This window comes from Prunus dulcis, chromosome 4 (assembly GCF_902201215.1).
Source record: "Prunus dulcis chromosome 4, ALMONDv2, whole genome shotgun sequence".
In the NCBI taxonomy this organism is placed as follows: domain Eukaryota; kingdom Viridiplantae; phylum Streptophyta; class Magnoliopsida; order Rosales; family Rosaceae; genus Prunus; species Prunus dulcis.
The window spans coordinates 21,197,183-21,211,174 of NC_047653.1; the positions used below are offsets into that span (position 1 = coordinate 21,197,183).

The 13,992-nt window shown below is 36.9% G+C and overlaps 1 protein-coding gene across 1 annotated transcript; it reads left to right on the forward strand.

Annotated features, from left to right (window-relative positions):
• Positions 1 to 792: 792 nt before the first annotated feature.
• LOC117623750 (probable gamma-secretase subunit PEN-2) lies at positions 793 to 5,513 on the forward strand. The gene is made up of 2 exons (XM_034354714.1): positions 793 to 1,096; positions 5,034 to 5,513. The coding sequence occupies exons 1-2, from the start codon at positions 832 to 834 to the stop codon at positions 5,192 to 5,194; spliced, it is 426 nt and encodes a 141-aa protein (XP_034210605.1). The 5' UTR covers positions 793 to 831; the 3' UTR covers positions 5,195 to 5,513.
• The last annotated feature ends 8,479 nt before the right edge of the window (positions 5,514 to 13,992 follow it).

Sequence of the window (13,992 nt, forward strand, 5' to 3'; positions counted from 1 at the left end):
AATATTGTACTAGACGTCATTCTCTTTGTAAATGACAATATTACAACATTAAGGATGTGTTTTACAATCTTCTAGAGCATAACTATCCATAAAAGAGAAATACGAGACCTTAATATTGTAAACCCTCATTTTACTTGAATAAGGACCCAATTTACATCCTTATGATCCGGAGTTCCCAATTCCTTATAATGTGGATCCATATCCTTATAAATGAGTATTTACAACATTATGGATTAGGTGAACCCTAATGTTGTAATCCTTGTTCAAAAACTTGTAAATCACTACTCAAATCTTGTAACTTATAAGTTTTATGATCCTTTTACAATGTTATGGTACTCTCATATCCAAACTACTGTAAATCACTATCCAATTATATGCCAATTGCCAAACAGGAAGGGCATAATTGCATGACCCTTATGCAATTGCATTGTTAAAAAAGTGAAAACTTGATAACTTCGTTTACAACATTATGGATTAGGTGAACCCTAATGTTGTAATCCTTGTTCAAAAACTTGTAAATCGCTACCTAAATCTTGTAACTTATAAGTTTTAGGATCCTTTTACAATGTTATGGTACTCTCATATCCAAACTACTGTAAATCACTATCTAATCATATGCCAATTGCCAAACAGAAAAGGCATAATTGCATGACCCTTATGCAATTGCATTTTCAAAAGTGAAAACTTGATAACTTGTATAACCGGTAACCAATTTTTTAAAAAATTTGAAAATATCATAAAGGACAAATGGTGCATGGGTGCACCTGGTGCACTATAGAAGGTGCCCTTTGTTTGCTGGCAGAAGAGGGAATAATAGGCGTCGTCGTTTCGATGGAAGCCTCCCTGGGTAATGGCGAAATGCCAAACCAGAACCCTATCAATCCAAGAAGTAACGTGACTCTGGTTCCGTCGCCTTCATCGCCGGTGTGGCCCACCATTGACGGCCCACTGGGGCTCTCTGAGGAAGACTCTGTGAGTTACGCGCGTAGATTCTACAAGTTCGGGTTCGCTCTGCTCCCCTGGCTATGGGCCCTCAACTGCTTCTACTTCTGGCCCGCTCTCCGCCATTCCCGCTCCTTCCCTCGCATTCACCACTGTATGCTGCCCATCTCTCTCTCTTTCTCTCTCTCTCCCTGAATTGATATTTTGGTGGACATTTTAATGGGTTATTGATATAAGTTTTTATTTCACTGTATGCTGCCCATCGTTCTCGTTGATTATGATTACAAATTAAAGAAAACCTGTTTGGTTTTCAAAAATTTAACGACAATTTAAGCAAACCCATTTTTGTTAGATTTAATTGTCGTCAGAGTTGGTTTAGTTTTTCATTTAGCTACTGTGGAATTGGAAAGGAATTAGCAATATCCAGTACTAACATCAAATGCATAAGGCTCCCATTTTGAAATAGTAATTCAAATATAGGGGTTTAGTTAATATTTGGATTGTTTGATTGGACTGTTAACAACACAAATATTTGGGACAAAAGGACGAAATGTTTTTCAAATGATAATTGTATGGAATCATTTCAAATTCCATCAATTACATTGTGTCTAGTTACTTATCTTTTTTTCAAATACTTTTTATCTAGTATACAAACACACACACACACACACACATATATATTAGGTCCTATATATTATATATATTTTATGTATAAAAAAAACTAATCTATATTTCTTGTGAAATTCAAATGCTCTCCTTGAGGTCATTCAATCAAATCTGGACCTTGTAACACCCTCATAAGGTTCAGGATGTGTACTATACTTCAATTATGCTCAGGCAAAGGGCTTGGAATTGAGTCCGAGTCAATCCTTATCACCCCTCTAGATGGGACTTGTAAGACACAATATGTTGGAGTGTTGTCCAATTTAATTAGTTCTGTCCCAACATTTTGAAGTTCACCAAATAGAGTCCAGGTTTTTGTCCAATTTAATTGAAATAGTCTAGTCCAGGCCGAGCCACCAAACGAAGCCCAAGTATAGTGGGCTACGTGCTTCATGGGGACTCCTGTCCGGAGTTTGAAAACCCTTACCCTTTGGTTTCCATTGCCACCCCCAAGAATTAGTCCGTATATTTACCCTGTGCTTGTAGGATAGGGGACTGCCCATTTTGGGGCACTACCCTGTGCTCTCAGGATAATGCGTTAGGAGAAAGAAAAAATAAAGGAGAATTAAAAATAGAATTGGCCAAAATACTGATATTTGAATTGGTTTCAGTTAATATTGGTATCAGATGAAAGTGACTTTTTGTCTCAGTTTCTTTGAAATTATATTGAATGAATTTTTTTGTTTATTTTGCAATGACTCCATTTCATTTTTTCTTTAAAAAACAAAAAAAATATCTTCTTTATGGAGCTGCTGCAAACTGCAGTACAGTAACTTTCTTTTTTAAAATGTAATTTATCGTTTACAATTTTTCTCAGTATACACTTTTTATGTGTATTTTTTTTAGTGTAATATTTAATGAAACTGACGTGATTGCCTGATGCACAAGAAAAAGATTGATGCGTTTTTGATATTGTACCAGTATGTCTTTTGTGGTTATTAGCAAGAGCAGTTAGGAAAATAATGGTCTAATCTGTAACCTAACCCACTTTTAAACTCATCAGTGGGAAATGTTTATGTATTTTTCCGTTAGCTCCAGATAGTATTTTGATTGAACTACACAAAGATAGTAATTTGTTAATTTTATTAGTTTTTTCTTTGCAATTTGTGGGCTTCTGTTACAAAAGATTTTAAAGACTACTCTTATTCCACAATAATGAGGGATATGGCAGCTGCGGTTAATTGAGGGTTGGGGGGTGTGTTGTTCTGTGGTTTTTCGGTTTTGTTCATCCCTGTTAGTTTGGGAGGGGTTGGTGCTGTTTGTTTGTTTCTGTGTTGTTTTTGTTCTTCGGTTGTGGGTGCCTTATCCACCTCCGTGTTCTTTTGCTTAATAAATTTCATTTCTTCTCAAAAAAAAAAAAAAAAAAGTTTTTTTTTTGCAAAGAAGAGGGGCTCGTCTTATGTGTAAGATATGACGTAATGTGGCAAAATATAGGTCAAAAAATAAAAGTTTGTTACCACATAACTGAAGTAGAATTTCCTTTTTCCCAGACTGGAATAGAAAATTTAAAAGAAAGGAAAACTTCCATGTCCCACCTAGGAATGTCAGACATGATTGCAGCTTGATTTAGCAATATGTTCAAATTAAATCCCTATTACATCATTTCAGAGATGATTATAGCATGACTTTTAACGTAGATGGTAGTAATGTGAGATTTCCAAACTCAAGCCTTATCCACAAAGATTACATCTGGATAATGGGCAGTAAACGGTCAAACAGAGAGAGAGAAGAATCATCCATTAGTTCCAGCGAGTAGGGGACTTACAAGAAAAAACTCCGGATGATTCCGACTCCCAAATTCTCATATCCTGCCTAGTTCACACAAAATGACATCTTCTAGAATAGATAGTCAACCACTCCCCCCATGTCCCAGTCATTCTTATTTCTTCAAAACCCAAAATCCCAAGGAAAAGAAGAAGGATTCAAACACAAGCTAGCAATAGAAGCAATATAAAATTGTCATGATCTGTATAAACAAGGGAAAAGAGAAGAAAATTGTGTTTCCTCTATCCATTTCTCTTTACAGTAGCTCATCCTTTACCCATTTCCCACACCGCATCTCTAGAGAAAGAAACAAAAGAATCTAGGCCTTGAGAGATGTCTAGAGCTGTGAATCTGTTTCTAGAATATGATAAACCTTATTCTATGTTGGTTGTTTTAAATCTGATAAAATTCACAAGATTCTTTTACCTTCAATAGAGAATAACCATTGTTTCTTATAAAAATAGAACTCTAAAACTTTTTTCACTAGGGATGCCCATAGGTTGCTGCTTTTAAAAGAAGGTCAAGTTCTCTGATGTCATGGCTTCATAAAAGGCTTCAACAAACACTCATTTCTTTGATTTCATTTTGTCTTTGACTTACAAGAAAGAGTAGGTCTTTGTTATATTTTTTAAAAGAACTCCAGACATAGAAAAACTGTATAGATTTTTTAAAGAGTATGACACTCTAAGAAAAGGGAGGTTTTAAAAGACTAGATATTTGTACAAAACTTAAAAGACATTCAATGGTTCAATAAACATAGAGGTTATTTGTTAAAGAATAGGAGTCTAAGATGAAACGAGTGTTAAAGATTACGTATTAGTTTTCCTAACGGACTCGGATTGTATCCAATTTTCCTTTGGAAACCGAGCCAAGAGTTCTATTATTTGTATCTTGAGCCGGAAATGCTCCCAAGCCCGCAACCAGAGGTGTTGCTGCTGTTCTAATGATAAATTATGTAGTTTCGCAGGGAGGCCCATGCTAACCAGCTTCTTTTTCGAGAACCTACTCCCAATATCCTCAATCTCCCCCGGCTCCGGTTGAGTAGGTAGGTAACTTTAGAGAAAAAAATTCTTGGTCTATCCCGATGTCGAGCTCTGCCCCCACTTGTGGCAGATTTAGGTCGAACCCTGCGGGTTCCGGCTGGAAGGATTGTAGAATTATATGAAAGACATAGAATGTTTCTAGTAGTCAAATACAGTAACCCTTAATAATTATGGACATTATCTCGTAGATTGACCTTGAGTAACTCTTAAAAATGTACCTTTTTTTTTTATTTCCATAAACATTTCTCTTTGGACCAAAAAGGCCTTGTTACTGAATGGGGTCAACAGACTTAGTTTTGGACTGCTACAGACTTAGTTAGAGGAATTTTTTTCCCCAAACCAAGTCATAGCTACCGCATCAATTGCTTAAAGTCTCCTATGAATTGTTTGATTAAAATAATAGTATTTTAGTTGTTTGATTATGTAAGGTATCACTGGTGCATGAACAAATAGACGAATTTGGTTGTTTGTGGAGCAAAATTTTATCTGTATGGTCAGATCTATTTCTTTTTAATACATCATGTCATGAAGATAAATTGTTTGGCTTTCTGAATCTCACATTGTAAACCATAGAACTTATGTTTCTAGGTTAATGCTTTTGATACTACGCACTTATTGCAGATGTTTTGAGATCAGCAGTTGGGCTCACAGTATTTACTGTTCTTCTCGCATCATGGGCATTTACGTTTGTCATCGGAGGGGAGCGCCTGTTTGGACATGTTTGGGATCAATTGGTGATGTACAATCTTGCTGACAGACTAGGCTTGACAGGTTGGAGCTAAGTCTACGCCTTGGCTGAACTTCACCAATACAAAAACACTTGTTTGTGGCTACATTTTTCTTTTGTTCAATCATATAATTGCATTAGGTTGACAGAAAGGGCCAGGGTGTTCATATCATAGGCTACATGAAATGCATTGGTGAATGATAAATATTCTAAGCACGAGGTTGAATGTTTAATGCATTTTTACTATGTAAAGAGTTCAGAAGAGTTCACGAAGCCTTTGCCTTTTGTGCTCAAATATGTGATTGTGATATTAGGACTTGAATATTTTTCCATTTCTGACTACTCAAAAATAGAATAGAAGGTTGTTGGGAAACTGATTGGGGTACATCTCCCATGGTAAGTGCAAATTACATTTTAAAAGTGAGATTCTTGGATTGTCGAGTGAGGGTTTTTTCTTTCTTTCTTTCTTTGTTTTTTGGGTTTGCCAAGAGACGATGCAAATTGTAACCCCACAGACTGCTAGAGCTATGATTTGAGCTGCATGGGGAGTAGCGTCATGTTTTCGGGCCAATGCAGCCACAAAGACACTGTGCCAACATCTAATCACCTCACCGAGCGATACGCTGTAGCATCCACACATTCACTTTGTACCAACCATCCTTCATCCACGTTCACTTCAAGGGGAAGCACCCTTTGCTGGTAGCCGCTAAGATTGAATGGGTAGTTTAGTTGTGCCAGGAGAGAGACTCGCAACGCCGCCGTTTCATTCCTCCCACAAATGTGTATTCCTCTCATGCCATTTAAACGAGTTCAAAATCCTGGGAGAACTCCCACCCACCAAAATAGATAATAACGAGTCTTTTCACCGAACCACCCATATCTCAAGAGGGTTATGGTTTTGATAGCTTGGACGAAAGACAAATCTAAATCACTTTGACATGAATTTAAGTCGCAAACTTTAATTTGCAATTCAACTGTTAAACGGGAGTGCTTCCTGCGCCTACTACAGCTTGGATTGAGGTTTTGCAATACAACTTTATTGTTATTTCTAGAGTTTGACCCTAATTCTACTCGCTCTCTCCCTTTTTCTTTTTTTTCTTTTTTTTATTTTAAATTTTATTGGTTGAAAAGATGCCTTCATAATGGGCGGAGAGACCGCAAACAGAATAACATCAACAGAGGGCCCAAATCCACAAAGGAAACAGGAGGGTGCCCCAACAAACACTAGCAAACAAAGAGATGCTAGTACAGACACATGAATAAGCTAAAAAAAGGAAAGAAACAACAGACAAGGACAAGATCCATTGTCAACTCTAACTAGCTTGGGAAGAGCAGATTACACGCTAGGGGAGCAAGGCAGCCCATCATTGTTCAGAAAATGAGTTAGAGATTATGGGGGTCTCTGGACCCAAACTTCATTGCTCATCCTTGCCATAGCTAGCGACGCCACTAAATCGGTCGCTTCATTGGCCACACGCAGTGGCGGATTCAGGATTATGTGGCCAAAGAGGCTGTGTGCGGGCATGCTTGTTCGTGAGGATAATCAAATCGAGATAGTTCAATCAAGGACTGAATAAGGCAAGACAAAAGTATTGGATAGATTCTTGTTTAGAGTTTATCTTCTTGAGTCTTGTAATAGTCCATTCTTAGTGGATTTCTAGTGGTTTTTCCCGATTGGGTTTTTTCCTCGTACCATTGGGTACAAAAATCCTTGGGTTAATTTACTTCTGCTGCAAAATTTTATTAGTTAGATTTGGGATTGACATCCTTGTCCAATCATATTCCGGTTATTTATTTACTCTACCTGAGGCACATTTCAATTGGCATCAGAGCAAGTCTCTAAGATTTTAGAGAGATCCTAGGGGTTACTCAGGATGGAACGACATTATGGGTCTTCTTTGCATCCTCCTCAGTTCAACGGTGAAAACTATGGATAATGGAAAGCTAGGATGCATGCCTATATCTGGGCACAAGGAGATGATGTTTGGGATTTGGTTTTGGAAGGATATGTTGCACCTACCAAGACTGAGAGAACTATTGAGAAACGGAAGATTGAGACAAAAGATGGTGTAGAAGAGAAAGATGTTGGGGTTAGTGAATTTCAAATTCCCAAGCCCAAGATAGAATGGACTACTGAAGAAAAGGCTATGAGTGTTTATAATCAGAAAGGCATACATGCCATATTTGATGTTGTATCTTCCGAACAGTTTGCACATATCAGAAATTGCCAAACGTCAATGGAAGCATGGGATAACCTTATGATTGTTCATGAGGGGAATAATAAGGTCAGAAAATCAAAGCTGCAAAGACTTACATCACAGTTTGAAAAACTCGAAATGCCTTATGTTGAATTCTATGAAAAAATTATTGGGATAGTAAATAGTTGTGCAAGCTTGGGAAAAGTTAAACTAGAAGTGGACGTAGTAGAAAAAATTCTGAGATCATTGCCTGTCAGACTTCATCCCAAGAAGACTGCCATAGAAGAGGCAAGAGATATAGATACTTTTTCTCTTGCTGATCTTAGTGGAGCCTTGCAAACCTATGAGTCAGAGTTGTGTCCTATAAAGAAGGCAAATTTAGTATTGAAAGTTATAAAAGAAGAAGATGATGATTGTAATGAGATTGATCCGAAGCAACTTGCCTTAATCACTCGTCATTTTCAAAAGCTACTGAAGAAGCAAAATTCTAAAGGAAGTGGTTCAGGTGCAAGATCTTCTATAAACAAGATGTCAAAAGATGGGTCTCAAAGATTCATTCCCAAGTCTGAAGGAAGGAAGTGTTATGCATGTTCAAGGTATGGACATGAAGCTAAAGAGTGTGCAAACACTATCTCTAAACAAAAAAAGGAGAAGAAAGCCCTGAAAGCCTCTTATAATTCTTGGAGTGATAGTGAGATAGACATGTCCGAGGCTGAGGAGGAAGATATTGCTTTTGTTGCCCTTGAAAAGAATGATGAATCTAATGATTCAGATGTGGAGGACATAGATATTGAAGAAACTAGAAAAAGGTACAGGGAATTGTATCTTAACTTTGAAAAAGTGAAGAAACAAAATGATGGACTCAAGATCAAAGTGCAAAAGAAAGAGGATGAGTGGCAGAGGACTGAAACATCTCTTCGATCCCAAGTCAAGAACTTAATTGCTAAGAGAGACTTGTTGAAGGAAAAGCTCAAGGAAGCTGAGGAGAAACTGCACAGATTGATCATAGGAGTTGAAAAACTTGACAGAATGATTGAAATGGGTAAGCCAAATGGTGACAAAACAGGTATAGGCTTTAAACCCTCCTCTTCAACTAATTCTGTGACTAAATTTGTTAAACCTATTATTAACTCTAACAGTGTTGGTTCTGATATTGCCTCTAAAAATATGAATGCAACTATTTTATCTGATAATGTTATGACTAGTTTTGTGCCAAAAAGGTTTAATCAAGTGTGTCATGGTTGTGGTAAAACAGGTCATATTAGGCCAAGATATCAAAATAAAGTTAAAAAGTTTAACAAGTTTACTGCAGAAAATCTTCAAAATCAAATTTCTGAGTTAGCAAAAGAAGTTAGCAGATTGTCAACTTTAATGCAATCTGGAACAATGAAGCATAAATGGATATGGAAGAAAAAGGAACAAGCTGGATCAAGAAGAGAAAAAGTTCAAGAGAACTTACTGTGTTCCTTAGCTATCACTTCTAACATAAATAAGACTAATGTTGTTTGTATGGTTGCATTTACAGCTCTGAGTGCATGTCTCAAAGATAAATGGTACTTTGATAGTGGTTGTTCTAGACATATCGGTGACAAAAATTGGTTTGAATCTTTCGTCGATATGAAGGTAAGTGGGTCTGTAACTTTTGGTGAAGGTAAGAAAGTTGCATTTTAGGTAAAGGCACTGTCAAGATTGTTGGCTTACCTCCCTTAAATAATGTTATACTTGTTGAAGGACTAAGTACTAATCTGTTGAGTATTAGTCAGTTATGTGATGAGTTTGGAGAAGTTAAATTCAACACCAAAAATTGCATAGTTAGTGATCTAAGTGGCAAACAAGTTATATGTGCACCAAGATCAAAAGAGAATTGTTATTGCACTAGCACCAGATGATCAAGTTGTCACAGAAGTCTTACATTCGTGGACTACCATCACTAAGTGGAAAGCCTGAAGGAGTGTGTGGAGTCAAATTGGGAAGCAAACTAGGACAGCTCACAGCGCAACTAAGTTCATTGGAACCAATAGAATTCTTGAGCTTATGCATATGGATTTGGTAGGTCCAATGTCAATCCACAACATTAGTGGTAAAATACATTCTTGTTTTAGTTGATGACTTTTCAAGGTATACTTGGGTAGACTTTCTTGCTGCTAACTCCGACGCATTTGATTCATTTTCTAAAATTTGTTCTAAGATTCAAAATGAGAAAAATGATAAAGTGAACGTCTTAGAACAGATCATGGGACTGAGTTTGAAAATGCATATTTTCATGATTTTTGCAATACTAATGGAATTGCTCATGAGTTTTCTGCTCCAATAACACCATAACAAAATGGTATTGTTGAACGTAAGAATATAGTACTGATTGAGATGGGAAGAGTCATGCTAAATGCTGCAAATCTAGCTAAGCATTTCTGGGCTAGAGCTATTGGTACAGCATGTTATACCTTCAGTAGAGCGTATCTCAGACCAAGTAAAAGCACCACACCATATGAGCTCTGGAAAGGTAAGAAACCCAATGTAAGTCATCTTCGAATCTTTGGTAGTATTTGCTACATCTATAAGGATAGAGATTTGGTGGGAAAGTTTGATGCCTGTAGTGATACCAGTACTTTTCTTGGTTACTCCTAAAATTCTAGGGCTTATAGAGTTTACAATCATCGAACCAAAATTGTCATGGAATCTATAAATGTTGTTATTGATGATTGTAAGACATATGAACCTTTTGGTGAGTGTGTTAATATCACAGTGCCACAAATTTTATCTAACGTGAAGGAAGCTTCTACAACTGATCACAGTGACATTGACATTCAAGACCACATTGCCACAACTATTTAGACCAGCAATACAAGTTCACAAGTTCAACGTCCAGGACCAAAACAGGTTCAACGAGATCATCAGTTTGCAGATATTATTGGTGATCCCAATGCTCAAAGAATGACTCAAAGTCAAAAGGCTCAACTTACAGAAGAGATAAGCTATTTATGCTATGTATCTCATCTCGAACCAAAAAATGTCAAAGAGGCTGTTGTGGACAATGAATGGATCTTGGCTATGCAAGAGGAGCTCAATTACTAGAAATGATGTTTGGTATCTTGTTCCGAGACCAACTAACACCAATGTTATTGGTACAAAATGGATCTTCAGAAAGAAGACAGATGAGAAGGGAAATGTTGTGAGAAATAAGGCAAGACTAGTTGCTCAAGGATATACTCAAGTTGAAGGCATTGATTTCGATGAAACATTTGCTCGCTTAGAATCCGTTAGATTGTTGCTGGCTATTGCTTGTCATCTGAAGTTCAAGTTGAATCAAATGGATGTCAAAAGTGCATTTCTAAATGGCTTGCTCAAGGAAGAGGTGTATGTTGAACAACCTACGGGATTTAAAGACCCTTTTCATCTTGATCATGTGTATCGGCTTAGAAAGGCTTTGTATGGCTTAAAACAAGCTCCTCGAGGTTGGTATGAGAGATTATCCTCTCATTTGTTGCTGAAAGGTTACACCAGGGGCACAATTGACAAAACTTTGTTTGTCAAAAGGGTTGATCATGATCTAATGTTTGCACAAATATATGTGGATGATATTGTTTTTGGTTCAACTTCAAATACCTTAGTTTCTGAATTTACTGACGTCATGCAAAATGAATTTGAAATGAGTATGAGTAGTGAACTAACTTACTTCCTTGGATTATAGGTACAACAATTAAAAGATGGGATGTTTCTATCTCAAACTAAGTACGCGAAGGACTTGGTTTCAAAGTTTGGATTGGAAAGTGCAAAGCCAGTCACAAATCCCATGATCACCACTGCCAAGCTTCATAAAGACCTAATTGGAAAAGATGTTGACCAGACACTTTACAGGAGCATGATAGGGAGTTTACTCTACTTAACTGCTAGTAGACCTGATTTATTGTTTTTTGTTGGTGTTTATGCACGATTTCAATCTTGTCCAAAAGAATCTCATTTACACGCTGTTAAAAGAATCATTAAATATGTAAGTGGTACTCTCCAATATGGAATTTATTACTCATCTGATTCCAACATTGAAATTGCAGGTATTCAGATGCAGACTAGGCTGAAAATATTGATGATCGAAAAAGCACATCTGGTGGCTATTTTTATCTTGGAAACAATATGGTTTCATGGCACAGTAAGAAACAAAACTATGTATCACTTTCCACAACTGAAGCTGAGTACATCGCAGCCGGGAGTTGTTGTACTCAAGTTCTATGGATGAAGCAAATGTTGTGTGATTATGGCTTTAATCAAGGTAAGCTGCTCGTTGTGTAGATTTAGGCCTAGATTTAGGCAAATTAACTTGGGCCACAAGACTTATCCAGATTGAGTAGATCAAGGGTTGACTATGTCTACAAGGTAATTTGCATTTGCATATCATATTAGGAAAACTTTATTTTTGTGATTTAGTTTTATTAGGAATGAAATTCACAATAAAATCAATCAGCAAAACTGTTTTCCTCTTTTTTCACGTTAAAAACGATTCTACTTTTTCCTACTCCTTTTGGAACTAGATTTCTGTTGTTAAAAAACAAAGCTTGAAGACCTTTGTTACTGCCTCCTGCAAAAACTGATTTGAGAGATTTATATTGAGAGAAGCAAAGGTGAGTTCATGAAAGATTAGAATGATAAAGCAACTTTGTGAAGCTTTTTAATTCTAGTTTGCATCTTCATATTTCATATTCCATATTGGAAGCTGTGTGCGGGCATGCTTGTTTGTGAGGATCATCAATTCGAGAGAGTTCAAGGAAGGTGATCAGTTCACAATTGTATATCATTTTGTACCCTTCTTGCTTATGATTTGGTTATGTTATTGAGTCAAACATGTGCTTTTAATCCCTTTTTCTGTTTATCATTCAGTTCATTGGGCCTTAGGTAACAATGGTGTCTTTGGATAAGAAAAGATGCAAAATGGTGCAAAAAACGAGCAGACTGGGTTAGCAACTCATTTCGGCCTTAACATCTTCCTCCGAAATTGGATTTGCCCAAATAAATTGTGGTTGGAAAGATGAGAGTCTGAACTTCAAGATGGACTACTCAAATGCATCAGATAATGAAGTTGAGCCTAATTCGTGAGCCCATGTACACACCAGACCTGACATGTTGAGCAATTGAGGGAGCAATTAAGGGAGCAATTGAGGGAGCAATTGAGGGAGCAATTAAGGGAAGTCTTTCCTTGACTTTAGACCTGACATGTTGAGCAATTAAGGGAGCAATTAAGGGAGGTGTGTCAGCTACGCAAGTGCAGAGGAGTCACTCCATTCACCAATAATTCACTCCAGCCATCCTATATCACTTCATTCAGCCCAAAAATCAAAGGAGGACTCCAGCAAGCCTTCCTTGGATATTCCTACGAATTTGTTCTTTTTCTGCCATCACCAGCCACCCAAACTCATCCCAAATCACCTCTTTAGTTGCCATACTCTGGACATGAGAAAGTTCTTGGAGTAGCATTAGAAGTGGATAAGCACCTGGAGAAGCCTTGGAAACCACAAGCAACTTCCGAATTGGTTTTCTCTACTCTTATTGCATTCAATATGTTTTCTCATTTTTGCTTAAGTTTCATTTCCATTATGAGTAGCTAAATTCATAACTAGGGCTATGATGTAACCTAACATGAATATTCTGGGTTTATAAGTTGAAGTTTTGAGTTTCAAGTTTGATTCATGATTCATATTCCTATTCTTTATGCTTATCAGTTAATATGCTTGTTTGGATGATTGATCACCATTAGACTTGTATATTAGCTACCTTGGTTTGAATCAAGAGTAGACACCATGCTTTGATTTTAATTGAACTATGAATAAGAAAAGTATGTATGGACATTCGACAACAGGGATTAGATACATGTTTGGTTGTTTAACTTGTTCTTCTATGCTTAATGGGTTCCTAATGCTTAATTTAGATTAGACAACAAATAATCAAGTTAGGGAATTAGGAGCACAAGGTTAGGACCAGACACCATGGCCTAATCATACTTTAGCTAGAATCAACCTTTGAATCCTAATGAGACTTGTCACTTGACTCCTTATAACCCAGAATTGAATTGTTATGGTGAATCGAATGCCCTAGTATCCCAACCTGTTTTCCAGCCTACAAAAGTACTCTTTGTTACATTTGTTCACCTTGCTTTTGTTTGAAATTTTGTTTTGCCTCATTTGTTCAACAATTACAACCACTCTTGCTTTAAATTCTGTTTTAGACTTAACCTCCTACTTCCTTGAATTTGGTAATCTAAGTACATAACTAGTTTTAACTTCTCAGTCCTCGTGGGTACGACCTCGTACTTGTCTTGCTATACTACTAATTGGCCCGTACAATTGCGAGTTAACATTTTAACAGAAGGACTGAGTAAGGCAAGACAAAAGTATTGGATAGATTCTTGTTTAGAGGTTTTTCCCAGTTGGGTTTTTTCCTCGTACCATTGAGTACAAAAATTCTTGTGTTAATTTACTTATGCTGCAAGATTTTATTAGTTAGATTTGGGATTGACATCCTTGTCCAATCATATTCTGGTTATTTATTTACTCTACCTGAGGCACGATTTCACTTCATTACAACTCTGATTTGTGCCCATTGCGTGTCTACAGACTCATCTCGATGTGCTCTATGCAACGGTACATTGAAATCCCAAGATTCATTCCCG